The following is an 18,419-nucleotide window of genomic DNA, read 5'->3' on the forward strand; positions in this document are numbered from 1 at the left end:
GCCTGGCCGCCTGGACAAAGGCAAGCTCTCCGGCAGCTGGCAGGACCGCCTTTACGGTAGCCAGACTGCCCTGAACATGCCACCGATGCTTTGAGAAGCTACACTACAGCTGCTTGCCGTGGAAAACAGCTGCATCTCCTCAAGGCACTTTTCTAGTCATAGGGTTTTGAACAGTTCACTCTGGACTTTTGGCCACCACAAGCCTTTGTGGACTATGGGGGCCATTTCCATCCAGGCCAGAAAGTTTCTCTTCAATAGTCTTTGCCTAATTATGATTTTGTTTTTTGTCTTTTATTTATTTTTCAGATTATAATACAGTTACAACATTTCTATCTTCCCTTCCCTCCCTCCAAAACCATTCCTATGCCCCTCCTTGATTTCTTTCAACTTCACGGCTTCTCTTTTCATTAATTGTTATTCCCTGCATATACTTATGTGTATATACATATATATTCCTAAATACAACCTGCTCAGTCTATAGAATGTGACTCGCCTGTATGTTTTCAGGGCTGACCATTTGGTATTGGATAACCAATTAATTAGTATGTTCTTCCCTAGAGAAAACTATTTCTCCTGCTCTCAGCATTTCTTTTTTTTGTTTTGTTTTGTTTTGTTTTGTTTTGTTTTGTTTTGTTTTTGGAGACAGGGTTTCTCTGTGTAGCTTTGCGCCTTTCCCAGAACTCACTTGGTAGCCCAGGCTGGCCTAAAACTCACAGAGATCCACCTGGCTCTGCCTCCCGAGTGCTGGGTCAGCATTTCTTAGTTGTTTGTAAATCTTTGTGTAGGGGGTGCCCTTATGCCCAAAGGTTAGTGTCGTCCTCACTCTTCATCAAAGAAACTTCTCTTTGCAACAAGCAGAGGTCATTACAGAAAACCACAACTAATCAAAATGCAAAGTTGTGGAGCCAGTCCCGGTGGAAACATCCACAACACACTCCCACACCTAAGGCTTAGGGAACATTGTTGAGGAGTGGCCTGAAAGATTGAGAGCCAGAGGATCAGGGAGTTTGCTGTGACACTGTGTCTCCTAGGAATGTCAGGAGCTACACCCGTAAAGTCTCACCAGCAGGACTGCCCAAACATGAGCCGAACAAGGACAACACCAATAGACAAGTAGAGCGGGGAAAGCCCAGGAGGCTTCAACCTACACAAAGATTTTCTTTTCAAGTTCAATGGCTGAGCTGGTAGCACAGGGGAAAAAACAAAACAAAACAACAACAACAACAAAAACCCTAAATGTTAGTAGTGGTGAGAAGAGGGCTGAAGACTCTCAGAGAGACAGACAGACAGACAGACAGGCAGAGATTAGGGCTTGGGAATATAAATAGAAGAGACAAAAAGGAGCAATAAAAATATAAAGTAGGTAGGATAGGACAGACAGCAAAGGAAGAAATACAGACATCTGTGAAGAGGCAGAGATAAGACACTGTGGGTGCTGGTCACTGGAAAATGTCTGGGAAGCAGCCAAACATCTTGGACTGTATTAGTCAGGGTTCTCTAGAGGGACAGAACTTACAGAATGAACACACACACACACACACACACACACACAGAGTGTATATATATGTATATGTATGTATATACATATATATATATACACAGCACAGACACATTCAACACCGCTGAGTTGTACCGTTGAACTGGCCAAGACTGCAGATATTTCCCCAGCCTGTGGGCTGTTCTGTGCTTCTCCTCTGGTCTGATGTAATCCCATTTGCCCATCTTTGTGTCTGTTGCCTGACCTTTAAGAGTCATATCCCAGAAGTCTTTGCCCAGACCAATGTCATGGACTTTTTCCTATGTTTTCATCCAGCAGTTTTATAGTTTTTGGTCTTGTGTTTGAGTTTAACTTGTTTTGAGTTTTTGTTTGTTTGTTTGTTTTGTGTGTGTGTGTGTGTGTGTGTGTGTGTGTGTGTACCTGTGTATATGCAAGTGCACGCACACATGTTGTGTGCACGTGTGTGGAGGTAGAAGTTCGCACCCCATGTCTTTCTCTCTCCACCTTACTTTTGGGGGTAGCATCTCTCACTGAACCTGGATCTTACTGATTTGACAACACTAGCTGGCTGGCGACTCAAGGCTCGCCCTGTCCCCGTCTCCCCAGCACTGAGATTACAGGCTTACACCACCACGCCTGGTTTTTACATGGATGCTGGAGATCGAACTCAAGACCTCACGCTGGCAGGCAAGGTACTTTGCCAGCAAAGCCATCTCCCCAGCCCTCATGGCGTGTTTTGATACACACGTGCATTGTGTAGGGTAAGCATTTCCTTAGATGTTTAGTCCTCCTTTATGGGGAAAGTAGACTTTCTCCTAGTTAAAAAAAAAAAAAAAAAAAAAAAAACAAAAAAAAAAAAACCTCAGAACGTGTCACCATTATTACATCCATAGTACTATGGAAGTAGGAAAGTGGAACTCATTTATTTCTTATCTAATTGCAACTTACTACCATTGACCAATCTCCCCTACACACACACACACACACACACACACACACACACACACACACACACACGCAGCAGGAATTCTGGTAGCTTAGAGAGAACAACACTGGTCAGTCCCAGAGTCTTGAAGCACTTCCTTTATGGTTTTTTTCTAGTAATTCATAGTTTAATTCATAATTTCAACCTATTTTGAGTTGCTCTTTCTAGCTGTTTACAGAGTTCTGCATGTAGACATCCCATTTTCCAAAGTTCATTTATGAGAGAGAAAATGTCCTCTTTCTGATGCCATGTTCATGGCACTCTAGTCAAAAAGCAGTTAGCCATGGATGTGTTCATATGTATTCTGTCCCACTGGCCTAAATGCCAGTGCCGTGCTGTTCTGACTATTATGGACTCATAGAATACTTTGTACACACATGTACACTCCTAGTCTACATAGTCAGTGTAACAGCTCCTGCTTTTTTTTTATTTTAACTGTAGTTTGCTTTGCCTATTCAGGGTTGGGATTTTTGGTTTTATTTTGTTTTTGAGGTACCATACAAATTATAGGATTGCTTTTCTAATTCTGGGAATAATGCCATTGATACTTTGATAAAGACAGCTTTGAATCTGCGAAATGCTCTTCGTAGCATGGATGTTTTAATGACATCCATCTTTGGAATCCATGAAGATGGGATACCTTTCCATTTGGCCACACCCTCCTCAGTGTTCCTCAGTGTCACACTTTTAATTGTAAAGATATTTCACTTCTCTGGTGAAGTCTATTTCTAGGTGAAATTTTTTGGAAATGAGATTGCTTTGTTTGCTTCACTTTCAGAGAATTGACGATTGATATTCAGGTGCCGCTGACTCTTGTGTGCTGCTGGCCATGCTCATTGTTCTGAGAGGTTATCTTTGGTAAAGTTGTTGAGTGTTTTCTACGTAGGCTTATGTCGTCCACAAACAGTAACAAGTTGACTTTTTTTCTTCCATATGGGTGCCTTTACTCTTTCCTCCCCTCCTGCTGGGAATGTGTCTGTCTATCTTTCTTCAGTGCCGGGACTCTGGGCTGGATGGTTATCTTAGTGTTGGCAGAAAGGATAGAAATGAAGAGGGAGCTTTATCATGAGTCTCCGGGAAAGGCTGAAAAGGAGAATGAGTTGCAGCTTGGGAAGGGGTCAAGGCAGGTTGATGCTGAGCTGGGAAGAGTCCCGGAGACTTCAGTGCGGGTGGCCGGAGGGATGTGTTAGCTGAGGCTCCAGAGAAGCCTAAAGGTGAAATCCATGGTTAAAAGCCACGACCCTCAGCTCCACTGGACCCAGTCAGCCATCACCAATGTCATTTAGCTTACAGATGTTTAAGGAAACCCTTGAGGAAGAAATTTTGTCCCAGGAAAATATCTTTTTTGTTGTTGTTGTTCCCTTTTTTCTGAATAAGAAGGCAAGAAACAAAATAAGGCCTTTTTCTCCCACCTTCCCTCACTTTATATAACCAAACTTTATTATTTAATCAGACTTTTCATTAACGTATAAACCAGGTCCTTTGGGGGAAGAGAAGTGGGTAACGGGTTCAAGGCTAAGGAAGCACATAGCTGGATTGACATAGCACTAGAGCAACTGTGGCACATTCCAGATTCTGAAATGCAATGGGAATGACCGCTGTTTATCCCCCAGGACTCTGTGATGGGCAGTTATCTATTCACCAAAGGAGGTGGCCAAGGAGGACAAGACTATGAAGATACAGAGACAGTGGCCTCCTCTGGGGCTGAGACGGGCAGGGCCTCTCAGATGGTCACACTGTTTTCCACCACGCTGGGCCGGAGGTACTCATAGGGCAGGTCCAGGCCTGCATTCCGGACCTCAATCTCCTTGTCCATGACAGCCAGCTCCTCCTGGAATTGCTTCAGCACAGCCCGGGGCTCAGGGCCTGAGAAATATTCCTCTTTATGATGCCCCAGGGCCACCTGAGAGGGAGAAAACAAAATGGCTCAGGCCCTTGGGCCTCTCGAAGGCAAGAATACTGCCCCTCGGTCAAGCTGTCTCCCCACCCCCAGGCCAGGGCCCAGGCATCCATGTCTAACCATGACAGGCTGGCGTCTGCCAAGGAACTTGGTGAATGTCATCTGCATCCGTGCCTGCTGGAGAGTGGGCAGTGCATCCACTATGTCCTTCTCTGTCACGTCCTTGGAGGTCGGTGGGGGCTTCCGCATGGTGCATGGGCCATTCGGGATCCAGGCATACCAGTCCAGCTGCAGATAGAAGGGTCACTCGGAAATCCAGGCTGACTGCCCAGGCATTTGATGTTTCTCCCCATCTCCTACATCCCGGAAGCCCGTGGGGACATGATCACGTGGATTACCTGACCCAGATGGTTGGAAGCGTGCTGAGCAGTGCACGTGAAAATGCACATGGTAACGAACCGGCACAGCTGAGCCCGGGACTCTAGGGACAGGGGGAACCTGGGTAAAAATAAAGAGAGTTAGATTCGAGACCAGCATCTGAGGCAGAGCTCAGGCTGGCAAAAATGTCTGGAGAAACATAAAGGCCTTGTTCTGGTCACAACCTCTAGAGCCTATGGTTCACAAACAGTGTGCACTCAAAAACTGATGTGTAATGGAGACCACTACAGAAAATCACAACCAATCAAAATGCAGATGTGGAGCCCAGCCCCATTGGACACATCTACAAAACAACTCCCAAACCAAAGGCTCAGGGTTCTTTCCAAAGAGGGGGCAGAGAGATGGTGAGAGCCAGAGGAGAAGGGAGTTTGCTGTGAGGTTGTGTCCCAGGAATGTCAGAAGCTATGCCCGTAAGGTCTCACCAATATGACTGCCTACCCATGAGCTGAACAAGGACAACAACAGATGTGCTACCATGGACCGGGGAAGCCCAGGAGGCCTCAAGCCTACACAAAGGCCACCAAGGAGAGCTGAGAGTTGGAGAATTAATCTTCCATAGGGAAGAGCAACCCAAGTGGTCATCCAATACCAAATGGGGGGCCCTGAAAACATATAGACACAGTAACATTATACGGACCGAGCAAGATGTATTTATGTATTTAAGAATGTATTATAGCCAGGCAGTGGTGCTGCACACCTTTTCCTCAGCACTCAGGAGGCAGAGGCAGGGGGATCTCTGTGAATTTGAGGCCAGCCTGGTCTACAGAACAAGTTCTAGGACAGCCAGAGCTGTTACATAGAGAAACCTTGTCTTGAAAAACCAAAAGGAAATATGAGAGAGAGAGAGAGAGAGAGAGAGGGAGAGAGAGAGAACATATATGTATGCAACAACAAATAATGAAAAAAGAGGCCATAAATTTGAAAGAGAACAAGGTGGGGTAGATGGGAGGGTTTGGAGGGATGAAAGGAAGAGGAGAAAATAATCCCCCAAGATAGAAATAAAGAAAACTGATGCACATAGGATGGGCCTTGGAGCTGCTTTCCAGCTCGAGGGAGGGATGAGTAAGGGAACTCTAAGAGGATAATAGTTCTGGCTCCAGAGAAAGCTCCCGGCGCTGAGGAGAGCGAACCCTGTGAGAGAAGGCAAAGGAGCTGCAGAAAAGTGATGGTTAGGGCTTCTGGAGGCTCGGGAGACACCCAGGGAAGTGTTTCAGGGCACCAGATGAGGGATGTTGACAGACGTGTGGGCAATGATGTAAGGTAACTCAGGAGGACCCCATGCCTTACCCCCGCTCCTGGCCGCCCAGCAGTCCGACCTCAGTGATCTCTCTGCACCACACCTGCAGCTCTGGATCGTCCTTCACATCTGTGTCACTCTTGTAGAAAAGCTCAACCATCCTCTCCACATACCTGCTCCCCAGAGAAGAGGGCACTCAGCCACAGGGCCAGGCTAGGGCCTTTGGGACCTGCTCCCCCGCCCCCCACTTCTCTCCCTCTGAGTCATCCTCACCGGCTGATGATTTCCCATAGCCTGAGGGCATCCTGGGCATACAGAGAAGATTTCACATCCAAGAGCCCACGGTCAGCCAAGTCATCCGGAGGGCAAAAGGAGCGGTAAGTCAAACAAGCGGTGGCCCTCTGGAGAATGTCCACGTGGCCTCCACTCCCTGTACTCACCACCTGAGGACAAACCAGGGTTAACCAAGCCAGGTAACAGAGTGAGGGAGATGGGAACCAGCGGGCTCTTCAAGTATGAGGCAAGTGAAGGCTGTCCTTCAGTATGAAAAGCAGAGTTTGGAGGAAGAGTGGAGGGGCGGGGCGGGGTGGGGGGGACACCCTTGAGAGACTCCCCCCTTCACCCATCCCTTTCCATACCAGATCAAAAATTCCCCATTCAGAGACAAGATTATTCCGTGCCAGGATGTTGATCTCCATGGTGTAGCGGAAGTGGGGGATGAGGAGCTGATGGTGGGAAAAGAAATGAGATACAGTCAAATAGCAGGAATGGCAGGATCCACTGGGTGAGGGGGATGGAAAGACCGTGATGAGAAGAGAGAGGAAAGCTTAGGTGAGACAGAGTCTTTCCCTTTGGAGGACTGGGTCAGGGTAAAGAGAGAGAGAAGAAATATCTTCCCAAAGGCCTCCAAGGTCAAAGGTTCAAGGTTTCACTGCTTATTTGCACAATCCTGTGTTCACTGTCACACTTTCAGCAACCGTTAGTCTCACACCACAGAACCCAGTAGGATCCTCCACTATGAGCCCGTCCCATTTGCCCTGACCAGGACTCATAGTGTCTTTCTCTCTTTGTGTCTGTCTGTCTGTTTGTCTCTCTCTCTCTCTCTCCCTCTCTGGGTATTCAATGCCCTGTAGAAGAAAACTCTTCTGTGACCCTACCTCCTTCCCTTCCCAGAAGGATACTAATCTTTCACTTCTCCTTCTCAGCTAGCTTCCTGAGCAGTCTCTACCTCTGTGACTCACAGGTTCGGCTCAGCCACAACCAGACTGCCAGCATCTCTACTTCCCCGAGGCAGGCCTTGTCAACAAATCAACCGATGACGCCATATTGACCAAGTACCATCCTCTGCAGCTGTGCTGACCCCCAGCTGTGTCTGGGATGGACCCCAGCTGTGTCTGGGATGGACCCTCCTCTGCAGCTGTGCTGACCCCAGCTGTGTCTGGGATGGACCCTCCTCTGCAGCTGTGCTGACCCCCAGCTGTGTCTGGGATGGACCCTCCTCTGCAGCTGTGTCATGACCTCTCTGACTGCTGACCCCAGCTGTGTCTGGGATGGACCCTCCTCTGCAGATGCTGACCCCGCTGTGTCTGGATGGACCCTCCTCTGCAGATGTGCTGACCCCCAGCTGTGTCTGGGATGGACCCTCCTCTGCAGCTGTGCTGACCCCCGCTGTGTCTGGGATGGACCCTCCTCTGCAGCTGTGCTGACCTGACCCCCAGCTGTATTTGGAATTGATAACCAGCCTCTCTCTCCAAACACTTTCTTCTCTGGATGCCATGACTCACATTCTGCCCCTCCCCCACCCCAGTGGCTGCCCCCTCTGTTGCCCTTCCATCCCTCTGCCTCCTCCTCTCACTTTCCAGAGGGCGGGGCTAACTAGAATTATGTCTCAGACTAAATGTGCTTCTGGGGCACCAAGTCTAAACCCTAGAGAACTTACTCCAGTGCAGTGATCTCAGACACTTCTGTTTCCTGCTAACTGAAATCCCTATCTTAACCCCTTCCTCTCCAGTGTTTTCAGACAGATGTCTGTAAGCCGGTGGTCAAAACATGCTCCGGCCCCTCCTCTCCAAACACTGCAGTTTTCTCTCTTGTCTTCTCCCACTGCCCTTCCTCCTACTCAACAAGCTAATCACTTTTAATATTTCAGTAATACTTAATGTCCAGCATAGCCCATAGTCCTTCCTCCCTCACCACTAGGGATCACTCCTGAAAGGTCCCCACACTTCCCTACCCCTCGGACAACGCCCTCACTCTGAATGGCAACTAATCTTATTCTTACTCTTTCCCCAGCTCACAGCAAGAGCGTATCTTCAGGGTTTCCATAGAAGGGTTGTGTGTGTGTGTGTGTGTGTGTGTGTGTGTGTGTGTGTGTGTGTGTGTGTGTGTTCATGTATCCACATAGAGACTACGATGGCCGCCTCTCCTAACATGCTGAAGAGCAGACCCTGAGGAGAGGCCTCCTGTGGTTGTACATGGGAACTGTGGACAGCAGATGCGCAGTGACAGACCCCCGAAATACCTTGTATATGGGATGCAGGCTGGGTAAGCTCCTCATTGTGGCCACAGAGATAACCTCGGCCATTAGATGCCCCCTTAGCAGATGGGATTGTAACTGGTGCAGCTGGAAATCAGAGCTCCGAACCCAGATCTTGGCCAGGAGCCAGGCCATGGGAGGGTCTGAGGGCAGGAAGAGCAGAGGTGGGGAGCACCCATGTCGGGGAGGCTGGAGCTAGAGCAGGAGAGAGAGAGGAGGAGCTGAGAACCTGCGTGTCTAAACCCACAGGGAGTCGATGTTGGGGAAGACGTTGTTCTCGGACCTGAATGAGCATGGGCGAGAGGCTTCCATCAGGCTCCAGCTTCAGCATCACCAAAGGAGCTGCCACATACTGCTGCTTAAAAATGATGATGTTGGGCTTGACTCCATCCAGCAGGGAGAAGTCAGCTTCAAACAGAGAGCCAGCCTGTGGGATCGGATCACGGGCAGACGGAGAGGCGGAGTCAGTTCTGAACCCACCTTTCTCTCATTTGCCAAAGTGGGTCCTCTCTCTATCACCCAACAACTTTACTTAAAGCAACTGATCTCCCCAGAACTAAAGCCCTGGATGTACTGTTTGGAGCTTGAACCTCCCTGAGTGAGGTTTCTGCCGTCTACCACGGATCACAATTCCCAGCCTATGTCCTCACACACACCCACAGGCTTTAGCCAAATGTAGCACAGATTGCTCTTCACTCCCTTCTCCAAAAATAAGTCTATTTTTTCAAATCTCTACTTAGTGCTCCTCCTCCCCTCCTCCTCCCCTCCTCGCTCCCCCTTTCTTTTCCTCCTCCTCCCCTCTCCCCCTCCCCTCCTCCTCCTCCCCTCCCTCCTCCCCTCCTCCTCCCCTCCCTCCTCCCCATCTTCTCTCTCTTCTTCCTCCTTCCTTTCTTCAGGACAATCTCTTTGAGACATGACCTCATTACATAGCCCTGGTTAGCCTGGAGTTCACCATCTACAACAGGCTGGCCTTAAGCTTGTGCCGATACTCCCGCCTCTGCCTCCTAATGCTGGGTTTATAAGCGAGAGCCGCCTCGCCCAGCTTGTTCAGTCTTGACTTTCCCTCCAGAAGCTCTTCCTTGGGACAAGGCTGAGCTCTGTCTCATGAAAAGAGAAAGGATGGAGGTAGAGATGAAAAAAGGGGCAGAAACGGAGATGAGACTATAATGATCACAGATTTCAACTACAGGTAATTTTGCACCTACCCACCCCCAAACATTTGGCAATGTCTAGAGTCATTTTGTTTGTCACAAAGGATGTGTTATTGACATCAACAGGTAAGAGGCAGGGGTACTACTAAACCCTTACTGTGTAGGAAAGAACCCTAAAACAAAGGATTATATAGGTCATAAAGTTGAGAAACCCCGATTGCTGATGATCATAACCCATCGCTTTGTATGCTAACCTAAAAAAATGATTTAAAAAAGAACCCCTGAATGCTGATGAAGGTGGGTATAGATGATGGAGGTACACGTGAAAGAGAGGAGGGAAGGAGGGGAGGGAGTAGAAGGCAAAGTGGCGGGGTGGAGGGTGGGGATGGGGTGGGTGGGGTAAGCAGAGGCAGCCCCACACCTGGAGCTCCTTCTCCAGCTGGCTCTGTAAGTCTTTCATCTCCGGAGGCAGGACCAGCCGGCCTGGAAGGCTCTTAGAACGCCTCAGGAGCATCGGGTTCGCACCATTGAGGAACTGGTACCCAAAGAGGGCATCCTCTCTCCAGGACTCACGAACCCGCTCTGAGGGCATCAGTGAGAACACCGTGTGAGCACTAAATGTCTCCTCCCACTAGCCCGCCCATTCTGCCTTCTCCCCCGCTCTCCTTTCAGACCCCTGGCTTGGAATTCTGGGTAGAGACTTTGGGAAGTTGTGGTAACTGACCAGCCAGAGCAGTCTTTCCACATGGGAATGTTCTTTTGTAATCTTCCAGGTTTCGTACACGACTTACAAAATCTAGAGTCCCCTTGATGGCAAATTCCTTCAGCCTGCGCAAAGAACAGCATGAGAGAAGGTCAAGAAAGAGTTCGCCTTGCAGCTTACGGCGAAACTGTGCGAACTCAACCAAATACTCACACTTTGGCCAGAGAGAGGGAAAAATCTAAATCCTTATCCTCCATGAATCTCTGGTTCCTGGGGAGGTCCCACTGTGTACTTCCTGCTACAGGCAGGATTAAGCCCTCCTTCCAGGAGCCCCACCTAGAGGACGAATACAGAGTCCCGAATGAGGTGTTTTGAGGGATCCGGAGGGCGATCAAAGGCTTTCTGGGACTCACCGGTACACCTTCCTTCGGTCCTCCATCTCCTGCTCTCGATACTTCCTAAACAGGCTCTGAGTGTCGTCGTTTACCTTCAGGGCTGGGAGAGGCCGACACAAGAGCTTGCATCCTCTCAGGACACCGCTCTGGGCCAGGGTCGCTCCATCTTCCCTTCTCCTCTTCCCCCCTCGCCCTCATCTCTCTAATCTTTTCCTTTTATTTATTGCATAACACGCCCAACCACCTCCTGCTTCCTTCGGCGGCACCCCGCAGCCCTCACCAGTGCCCTCGGCTAGGCAGATAGTCTCGTTGCTCTGCACCCAGCTGTAGCAGGGGAAGTAGACCTCTCCTTGGGTCCCAGGGCCCTGCACAGTGACCCACTTGCAGAACCAGTCAGAATCCAATAGGCCTTTGTGTTTGTGCATCTTCACCAGCAGGAGGCGCCCTAGATGCACCGGGACGTCGATCTCCAACTCCGTGTTCTGTGGGATAGGACACAGCTCCTCAGCAAGTCTGGGGTCCTCAGTGAGGGCAGCGGTGTCAGTGAGCCCCCAGAGGATCTTGGCTCCGCTTGCCCTTCTAAGAAGCACCCCAGGAAACAGACCTGAACCAAGTGGCGGCGAGGAAGGAGCTGGGCACTCTGTTGGGCTCCAGGCTCCCTGTGCACCTGCTGCACGCCCCAGCCGTGACTCACCCTCGCCCCTCTTTCTGCCCAGCCCGTCTCTCCGGCTCTTTTCACAGTCGCACCTAACACCATCCCCGGCCCACCTTCTCTGGGGTCAGACTTCCTCTCCCCTCCCCAGTCCCCAGGACCCCTGCGGAGTCCCAGGTCCCCGGGTCCATGGGGCCCACCCGTTGCCAGCGCTCACCCCTTTCCGCAGTGGTCGCAGCTGTTTCCCGAGGTCCGCTTCCCCGTGCTCGCCCACCAGCCACAGCTGCACCAGGTTGCTGGAGCCCGCCAGAAGCGAGTCTCCGGTGGCCACTTGGATCGTGTACTTGCCCATCTCGGCTGGTCCTCTACAGGGACCTGGGAGAAAAGCCGCTTTTAAGAGACTCTAAGAGCCAGCCCCCAGGGAGCCACACCTAGATCAGAGTTTGGTGTGTTTGCGTTCCCCCGCCCACGAGTCCTTCCCCTACTCAGGTACAGACCCACCTTCGCTGTTTCTAGGCTTCCCAGCAGTTTCCAAAGACACGGCCCCACCTCGTTCGCTTGGCTAGGGCTTCATGCCCAGCCCTGAGCTAAGCGCAGCAGCAGCTAGCTAAGTCCCACAGCCACCCAGTTTTAGGGGAACACAAAGAGCAGCAGACGGTGGAGATGAGGGAAGTGGAATGGCCTCGGATGGGGGCGTGCTTTTCAGTGGAAGTGAGCATACCCTTGGCAAAGACGCAGAGGTTTTGTTGAAACTTGGTAGCCAGGAGAAGGAATTTGAAGTTTCGGTTGGACCACCCTGAAACGGGATCCTCGAGGCCAAGGCTTTAGGCTGAGCACCCACAATGTGCCCCGTGGGTGTACTCCCTTCAGGACTAAGTTTTCCCACGGTTTGGCCACCTTCCTCCTCAGAACAAGTACCGCTCACAGGTACACCCTTCCCCTGCTGGGAGCATTCCTGCTGGGAGCACTCCTGCTGGGAGCACTCCTGCTGGCCCTATAGCTGCCTCTGTCCAGGTCCTCTTGTGCTACCGTGGGATAAAGTCCCTGAATCCACTGTGGGTTTTGCTTAAGAACTACCCTTGCCTCATGTTCAAAGAGTCGGTCAAAACAGGTGGCTGAGACCCGAATCTAAAAGTATACAGAGGTACTTTCTTGGACAAACCATCCGTGGAGAGTGAGTTGATGTTAATTTCTGGTGAAGCAGGTGCCTGAAGGATCTTGTGGAACAAACACTAAACTCAGCATCCATCTACATCTTTACCGTTTTCCTCTCAACCTTGGTTGGTGTTTGTTTTCGAGACAGGGTTTCTCTGTGTAGCCTCGGCTGTCCTGGAACTTGCTCTGTAGACCAGGCTCACAGAAATCCTCCTGCCTCTGTCTCCCCAGTGCTGAGACTAAAGGATGTGCCACCATGCCCAGCCTTTTGTATTATTATTCTTTTTAAAGTTGTCTTGACTACTTCTCATCAGTACCTGACAGTGCTTTTAAAATGATTCTTGTTTATACAGTCAGATAAAATTCTATTTGATTCCAATAAAAATTATAGCTATGCTATACTACCATTCCATTGCTAATAGTTGTCTATGTCCTCACAGGCAGCTCTCCCACCTGCCACAGGAAACCAGCGGCAGAGGGGGAAGACATCTCTCTCCCACCACACCACCATATGGCAGATGAGGGCCAAGGCCAGATCGCCCATGCTCATGTATCGTAAAAAAATTTTACCATAATCACAACTGACATAAACAGTTGAAAGCTTACATAACTTTTTTTTTTCTTGAGACAGGGTCTCACTATATACCATATAGCCCAGGCTACCTCTGCCCTGCAACTTTTCTGTCTCAGTCTCGTAAGTCCTGAACAACTGTTCTTTTTTTTATATGGTGTGTGTGTGTGTGTGTGTGTGTGTGTGTGTGTGTGTGTGTACATGTGGCGGCTGGAGGAGACCTTTTGGGGGTGTCTTCTTTCATTGTGTTTCACCTTATTTCCTTGAGACTGGGTCTCTTACAGACCCCGAAACTCACTGTTCAGTCTAGAATGGCTAGCCAGTGAGATCTCAGGACCCTGCTCATCTCTGTCCCCCAGTGCTGGGATCACAGGCACACACAGCCACACCTAGCCTGTTTTATGGATGCTGAGGATTGGAGATTAGGTCCTCACACTTTCAGAGGAAGCACTCTTGTCCATGGAGCCATCTCCCGGCACCAAACAACTATTCCTATAGACACACAGTTTACCTGGTGGGCACTGAACTGTCACACAGCCTCCTTGCTACATGCATTTACCATGCTGAAGACATGTCAGCCTTTTTGGAGGTGGTAACAGGGTGAGTACCCTGAAAGGTTAGCCAAGGGTTTGGATCTTAAACGTCCCTCAAGAGCTCCTACGTTCCCAGCCTCACCCCAGCACGGCAATGCTCAGAGATAGGGTCTCTGGGAGGTGACTGGATCAAATTCCTCCCCCTGACTCTTCCTCTGAGCCTTCACGTCTCACTTTTGAATCACCCATCCACCAGTCACAATTGAGACTTCATTATCTACAGTGTTGCGTAGAGTGTGCCTTGTCCTCCCTACCCTTTTTCCCAGCACTGAGACTGGAAGGAGAAGAGAAGCCATCAGCTCCTGGGGCTTTCCATGTCCTGTCAGACCCACATGGGCTCCAGGAGACGCCCATGTCCTTCCAACAAGCCTGCCTTTGTTGCTTACGTCACCTTGCAGTGTGCTTTCCAGAACAAGATTGGCCTCCTATCGGGACTGAGTCCAAGTTACAGACACATGGAAAGAAACGAGGGACTCGATGATGGACTGACCAGTACAAAGAGGCCCACACGCAGGCCCGGGCAGTCAGGCCCGGGCAGTCTGCCCCGGACTCCAAGGGGAAAACACAGGCAGGCGGGCACTATTATGGTGAGCAAATGTATGATGTGGTATGGGAGAGAGAGAGAGAGAGGAGAGAGAGAGAGAGAGAGAATGGTTCATGTCCTGTGGACAGAGGCCTATCTGAAGGGGTGAAAGTGGTGAGGAGCAGGCTGAGGTGGGTGGCTTGATTGCCACACAAGGCCATGGTGATGTCTGGCCCTGGGCTGCTGCTAGGGTTCATGTCTTGGTTCATGGCCCTATTATAGCTTCAGTCTGTGTTGATGATGTCTGTGGCTCCGGACACCACCAAAGGCCCAGAGGATAGGGCCTTACAGAGTTGGCCCCGGCCCCTCACTGGCTGCAACACTGAGGAGAACTGGTCCTGCCCCTCAGCCTCTGAAGCACTCAGGAGAGAGGGTCCTACACCTCACCTGGGCAGCACAACAGAGCTGATCCTCTTCATAGGGACATGGGCCAGCTGGCCCCGAGAGCATGAGAATGGGAGAGCAGGTCACTCCTGCCTTGTGGTGAGGGAAAGATGCCTCCCCTCACTCCTCACCACCTGCAGCAGGTGGGGGACCTGACCCTCCCCATCACCAGCTACAGCACTCCAGAGAACAGGCCCTGGGCCTCACCTGGGCACCACAGTAGAGTTGACCCTGTAGAGAGGGGCACGGGTGAGGCAGCCCTGAGGGTGTGAGGGGGCCACAGCTGGTACTGCCTCCCTCGTCTGCGGTGTGGTGGTGGGGGCAAGGGAAAGATGCCCTCCCCCCCTCTCCCCCTGCCTCCAGCTGTTGAGGGAGTTGACCCTCCCCTTTACCAGCCACAACCCTCAGGAAAGCAGGCCCTGCCCTTTGGGCAGCCCAGCGGAGCTGACCCTGTTGGCAGAGGCGCGGGTGAGCTGGCCCCAAGAATGTGTGAGAGTGGGAGAGCTGGCCACACCCGCCTCGTCTGCCGTGGGGTGGTAAGGTCGAGGGAAAGATGACCTCCCCACCTTTCCCCTACCACCTGTGGTGGGCGAGGGAGCTGACCCTCCCCCTCACCAGCTACAGCACTCGGGAGAGCGGCCCTGCACCTCACCTGGGCAGCACAGTAGAGCTGACCCTGTTGACAGGGATGTGGGTGAACCGGCCCGAGAACATGAACATGGGCGATCTGACCTCGCCATATGGGGGTGTGGGTGGGAGAGAGATGTCCTCCCACTCTGCCGCTGGCTTCCTGTGGCAGGTGGGATAGCCGACCCTGAGGGCATGAAGGCAGGAAAACTGGCCCTGCCCTTGCTCATCACTGCAAGGGGTGAACTCGTCAGGACAATGCTGGAAAACTCACCCCGGTGGTGAGGACAGGGGAGAGCCGGCGGGCTGAGAACCCTGCAACTAACTGCCCAGGCTCAGAACTGGGGTTATAAGTTGACCCACCCCAACATCCACCCCATCTATGATCTGCAGGAGTATGTGAAGGGGCAGATCCAAAGCTGCAGGATCTCCACGACACAGGGCAACAGCAGGATGTCGCAGAGGAGTCCCAGCGAGGGCCAGCATCAATGGTGTAGCAGAAACCAGAGGCCTCGAACCAGACCAACGACTCTTTGCAATGAACACTTGGAAGTAAAGATATATGGATGAAAGGGTTCACTGCGTGACTCACTGTGTCACACTACAGCTGCCATGACGAGACTGATTTTTCCTTTTCTTTTTCTCTCTTAAATCTTATTTTATTTTGGTGGGGAGGCTGCAAGGGCAGAAGGTGGCTGGGGAAATGAATGGGATCAAGATGCATGATGTGAAAGACACAAAGAATAAATAAAAAGAAAGTTTAGGGGGCTGGAGACATGGCTTAGCGGTTAAGAGCACTGACTGTTCTTCCCGAGGACCCGAGTTCAATTCCCAGCAGCCACATGGCAGCTCACAACTGTCTGTAACTCCAGTTCCAGGGGATCTGACACCTTCACACAGACGTATATGCAGGCAAAACATCAATGTACATAAAATAAGAATAAATAAATTATTTTTAAAAAAGAAAGTTTAAAAAAAAACATGCAGGAGAGAAGAGGGGAAAGGACCGGGGGACTCGGTAGTGACGAGTCTCGAGGTATGAAGTCTAGACACGAGCGGGCCCCTTCCTTCCCTAGTAAACTTCCCCTCCTTCTGATTAGTGGTTTGCTCAACGTCTCCTTATCAAACCAACAAGTTTTCAATCACTCTTGTTTGGTAATATAACCTCATTTCAGCATTTCTAGTCACTTATGTTGTCATCCAGCCTCAGAGTCCATCTCGGGGCCAGAGAAGTAACTTAGCAGGAAACAGTGCTCAGCACACGGCTGCATGGTCGGAATTTGACTCTCGAGTGGTGGAGGAAGAAAGCGGATTCCCAAAAGTTATCCTCTGACCTCCACGTGCATGCCATGCCATGCACACCCACAAACCCACACACACACATCCCACACCCATACACATTCACACACACACATCATGCATGCACTCTAACACACACACATCAGACACACACACATCAGACATACACTTACACACACATCAGACACACACACATCATGCATGCACTCTTACACACACACATCAGACACACACACATCATGCATGCACTCTTACACACACACATATCATGCATGCACTATTACACACACATATCATGCATGCACTCTAACACACACACATCAGACACACACACACATATCATGCATGCACTATTACACACACATATCATGCATGCACTATTACACACACACATATCATGCATGCACTCTTACACACACACACATCAGACACACACTTACACACGCATCATGCTCACACAATTATGACAAATCAAGTACATAAATAAATCTTACAGTCCACTCTAAGCTCTTCTTGCTAGATTTAAGGAAGCAGAATAAAGGAACTAAAGTCAGGAACTAAAGCCAGAGTTGGACCTCAGCCGACGAGATTGCATTTATTAGAGATGATAGGGAGTGGCAGTGTCCCCACCTTGGGAATGGAGGGTCTTGCAGGGTGGGGGGGCTGGTCATAGGGGTGGGCAGAGCTCTGGCTTAGGTTGAGACGGCCGGTTGCGATGGCTTCCTCCTCCTGGGGCTCTTTGTCTCAACAGGGCAGTGTTATCTTTAGGAAAGGCTTGCTCCAGGGAGATGAGGTTGACTGATAGCGGTTGGGCAACCCCAGCAAGCCCCCCTCAGCAGCGGGACTTCTCTTTCCTCAGCTGAGGTGTTCGCTCACTTCTCCTGGCCTCCATCCTCCCGTCTACCTGTTTTAACTCAGCCCGAGAGGTTTCAGAGTGAAAAAGAGAACGGCCCTGCTTTTCAAGGTCTTCCCCCCACCTCCCACCCCCCACCCCCAGGCCAGCTGTCTCTTTCTCTGTGTTTTAGTTGATAATGGGCTACCATGTAATTTTGATGCACGTATACTTCGTTTAAATCAGGTTAAACATGTTTATTTCCTCTAACATTTGTGATTTCTTTGCAATAAAACTTTAATAAAAAAATCTCTTTTCTTGCTTCCTGGAGTGTACAGTAGATAATTATCACCTATAATCACTCCAAAGCATCTATACTAGAATTACCTTGTAGCACCCACTGGCCAATCTTGACCCCATACCTCCTCCTCTCACTCTGCTGTCAGGAGTTGCCTGATAATCACCATTCTAGCCTCAACTCTCGTGAGATTAACTTATTTTATTAAAAGTGAGCAGAGGGACATAATCTGTTTTGGTTTAAGCTTATTTTAATTCTATTTTTATTTCTTATTTTACCTGTCTGGATGTTCGCCTACATGCATGTAAGTTCACCAGTCCTCATGAAAACCAGAGGAGGGCCCAGTTATGAGCCATCTTGTGGGTGCTGGGAACTGAACCCAGGTCCTCTGGAAGAGCAGCCAGTGCTCTTAACCACTGAGCCATCTCTCCAGCTCCACTCAGCCTGTTTAATGGCCTTCTAGGAAGGAAGCCGAAGACCATGCACCAGTTTACCTCCCTTGCTCCCCTATGATCTGCTGGAGCACCCCATTGAGCAAACCCAGCTAGAAACCAGAGAGTGGTAGCGCCCATTAAAATAACC

The 18,419-nt window shown here is 50.3% G+C and overlaps 1 protein-coding gene across 1 annotated transcript; it reads right to left on the bottom strand.

The window, feature by feature from the left end:
• Positions 1-3,901: 3,901 nt before the first annotated feature.
• Positions 3,902-11,969, bottom strand: LOC114693221 (polyunsaturated fatty acid (12S)/(13S)-lipoxygenase, epidermal-type). Its single transcript, XM_028869538.2, has 14 exons — positions 11,713-11,969; positions 11,124-11,325; positions 10,862-10,943; positions 10,662-10,784; positions 10,470-10,573; positions 10,167-10,327; positions 8,878-9,021; positions 8,580-8,789; positions 6,697-6,783; positions 6,332-6,501; positions 6,109-6,231; positions 4,782-4,881; positions 4,504-4,671; positions 3,902-4,386 (listed from the first exon to the last, which is right to left on the bottom strand). Exons 1-14 carry the CDS (start codon positions 11,845-11,847, stop codon positions 4,207-4,209), a joined length of 1,989 nt encoding a protein of 662 aa, XP_028725371.1. The 5' UTR covers positions 11,848-11,969; the 3' UTR covers positions 3,902-4,206.
• Between the last annotated feature and the right edge of the window lie 6,450 nt (positions 11,970-18,419).

The sequence above is a fragment of the Peromyscus leucopus genome, chromosome 8b (genome assembly GCF_004664715.2).
Source record: "Peromyscus leucopus breed LL Stock chromosome 8b, UCI_PerLeu_2.1, whole genome shotgun sequence".
NCBI lineage: Eukaryota > Metazoa > Chordata > Mammalia > Rodentia > Cricetidae > Peromyscus > Peromyscus leucopus.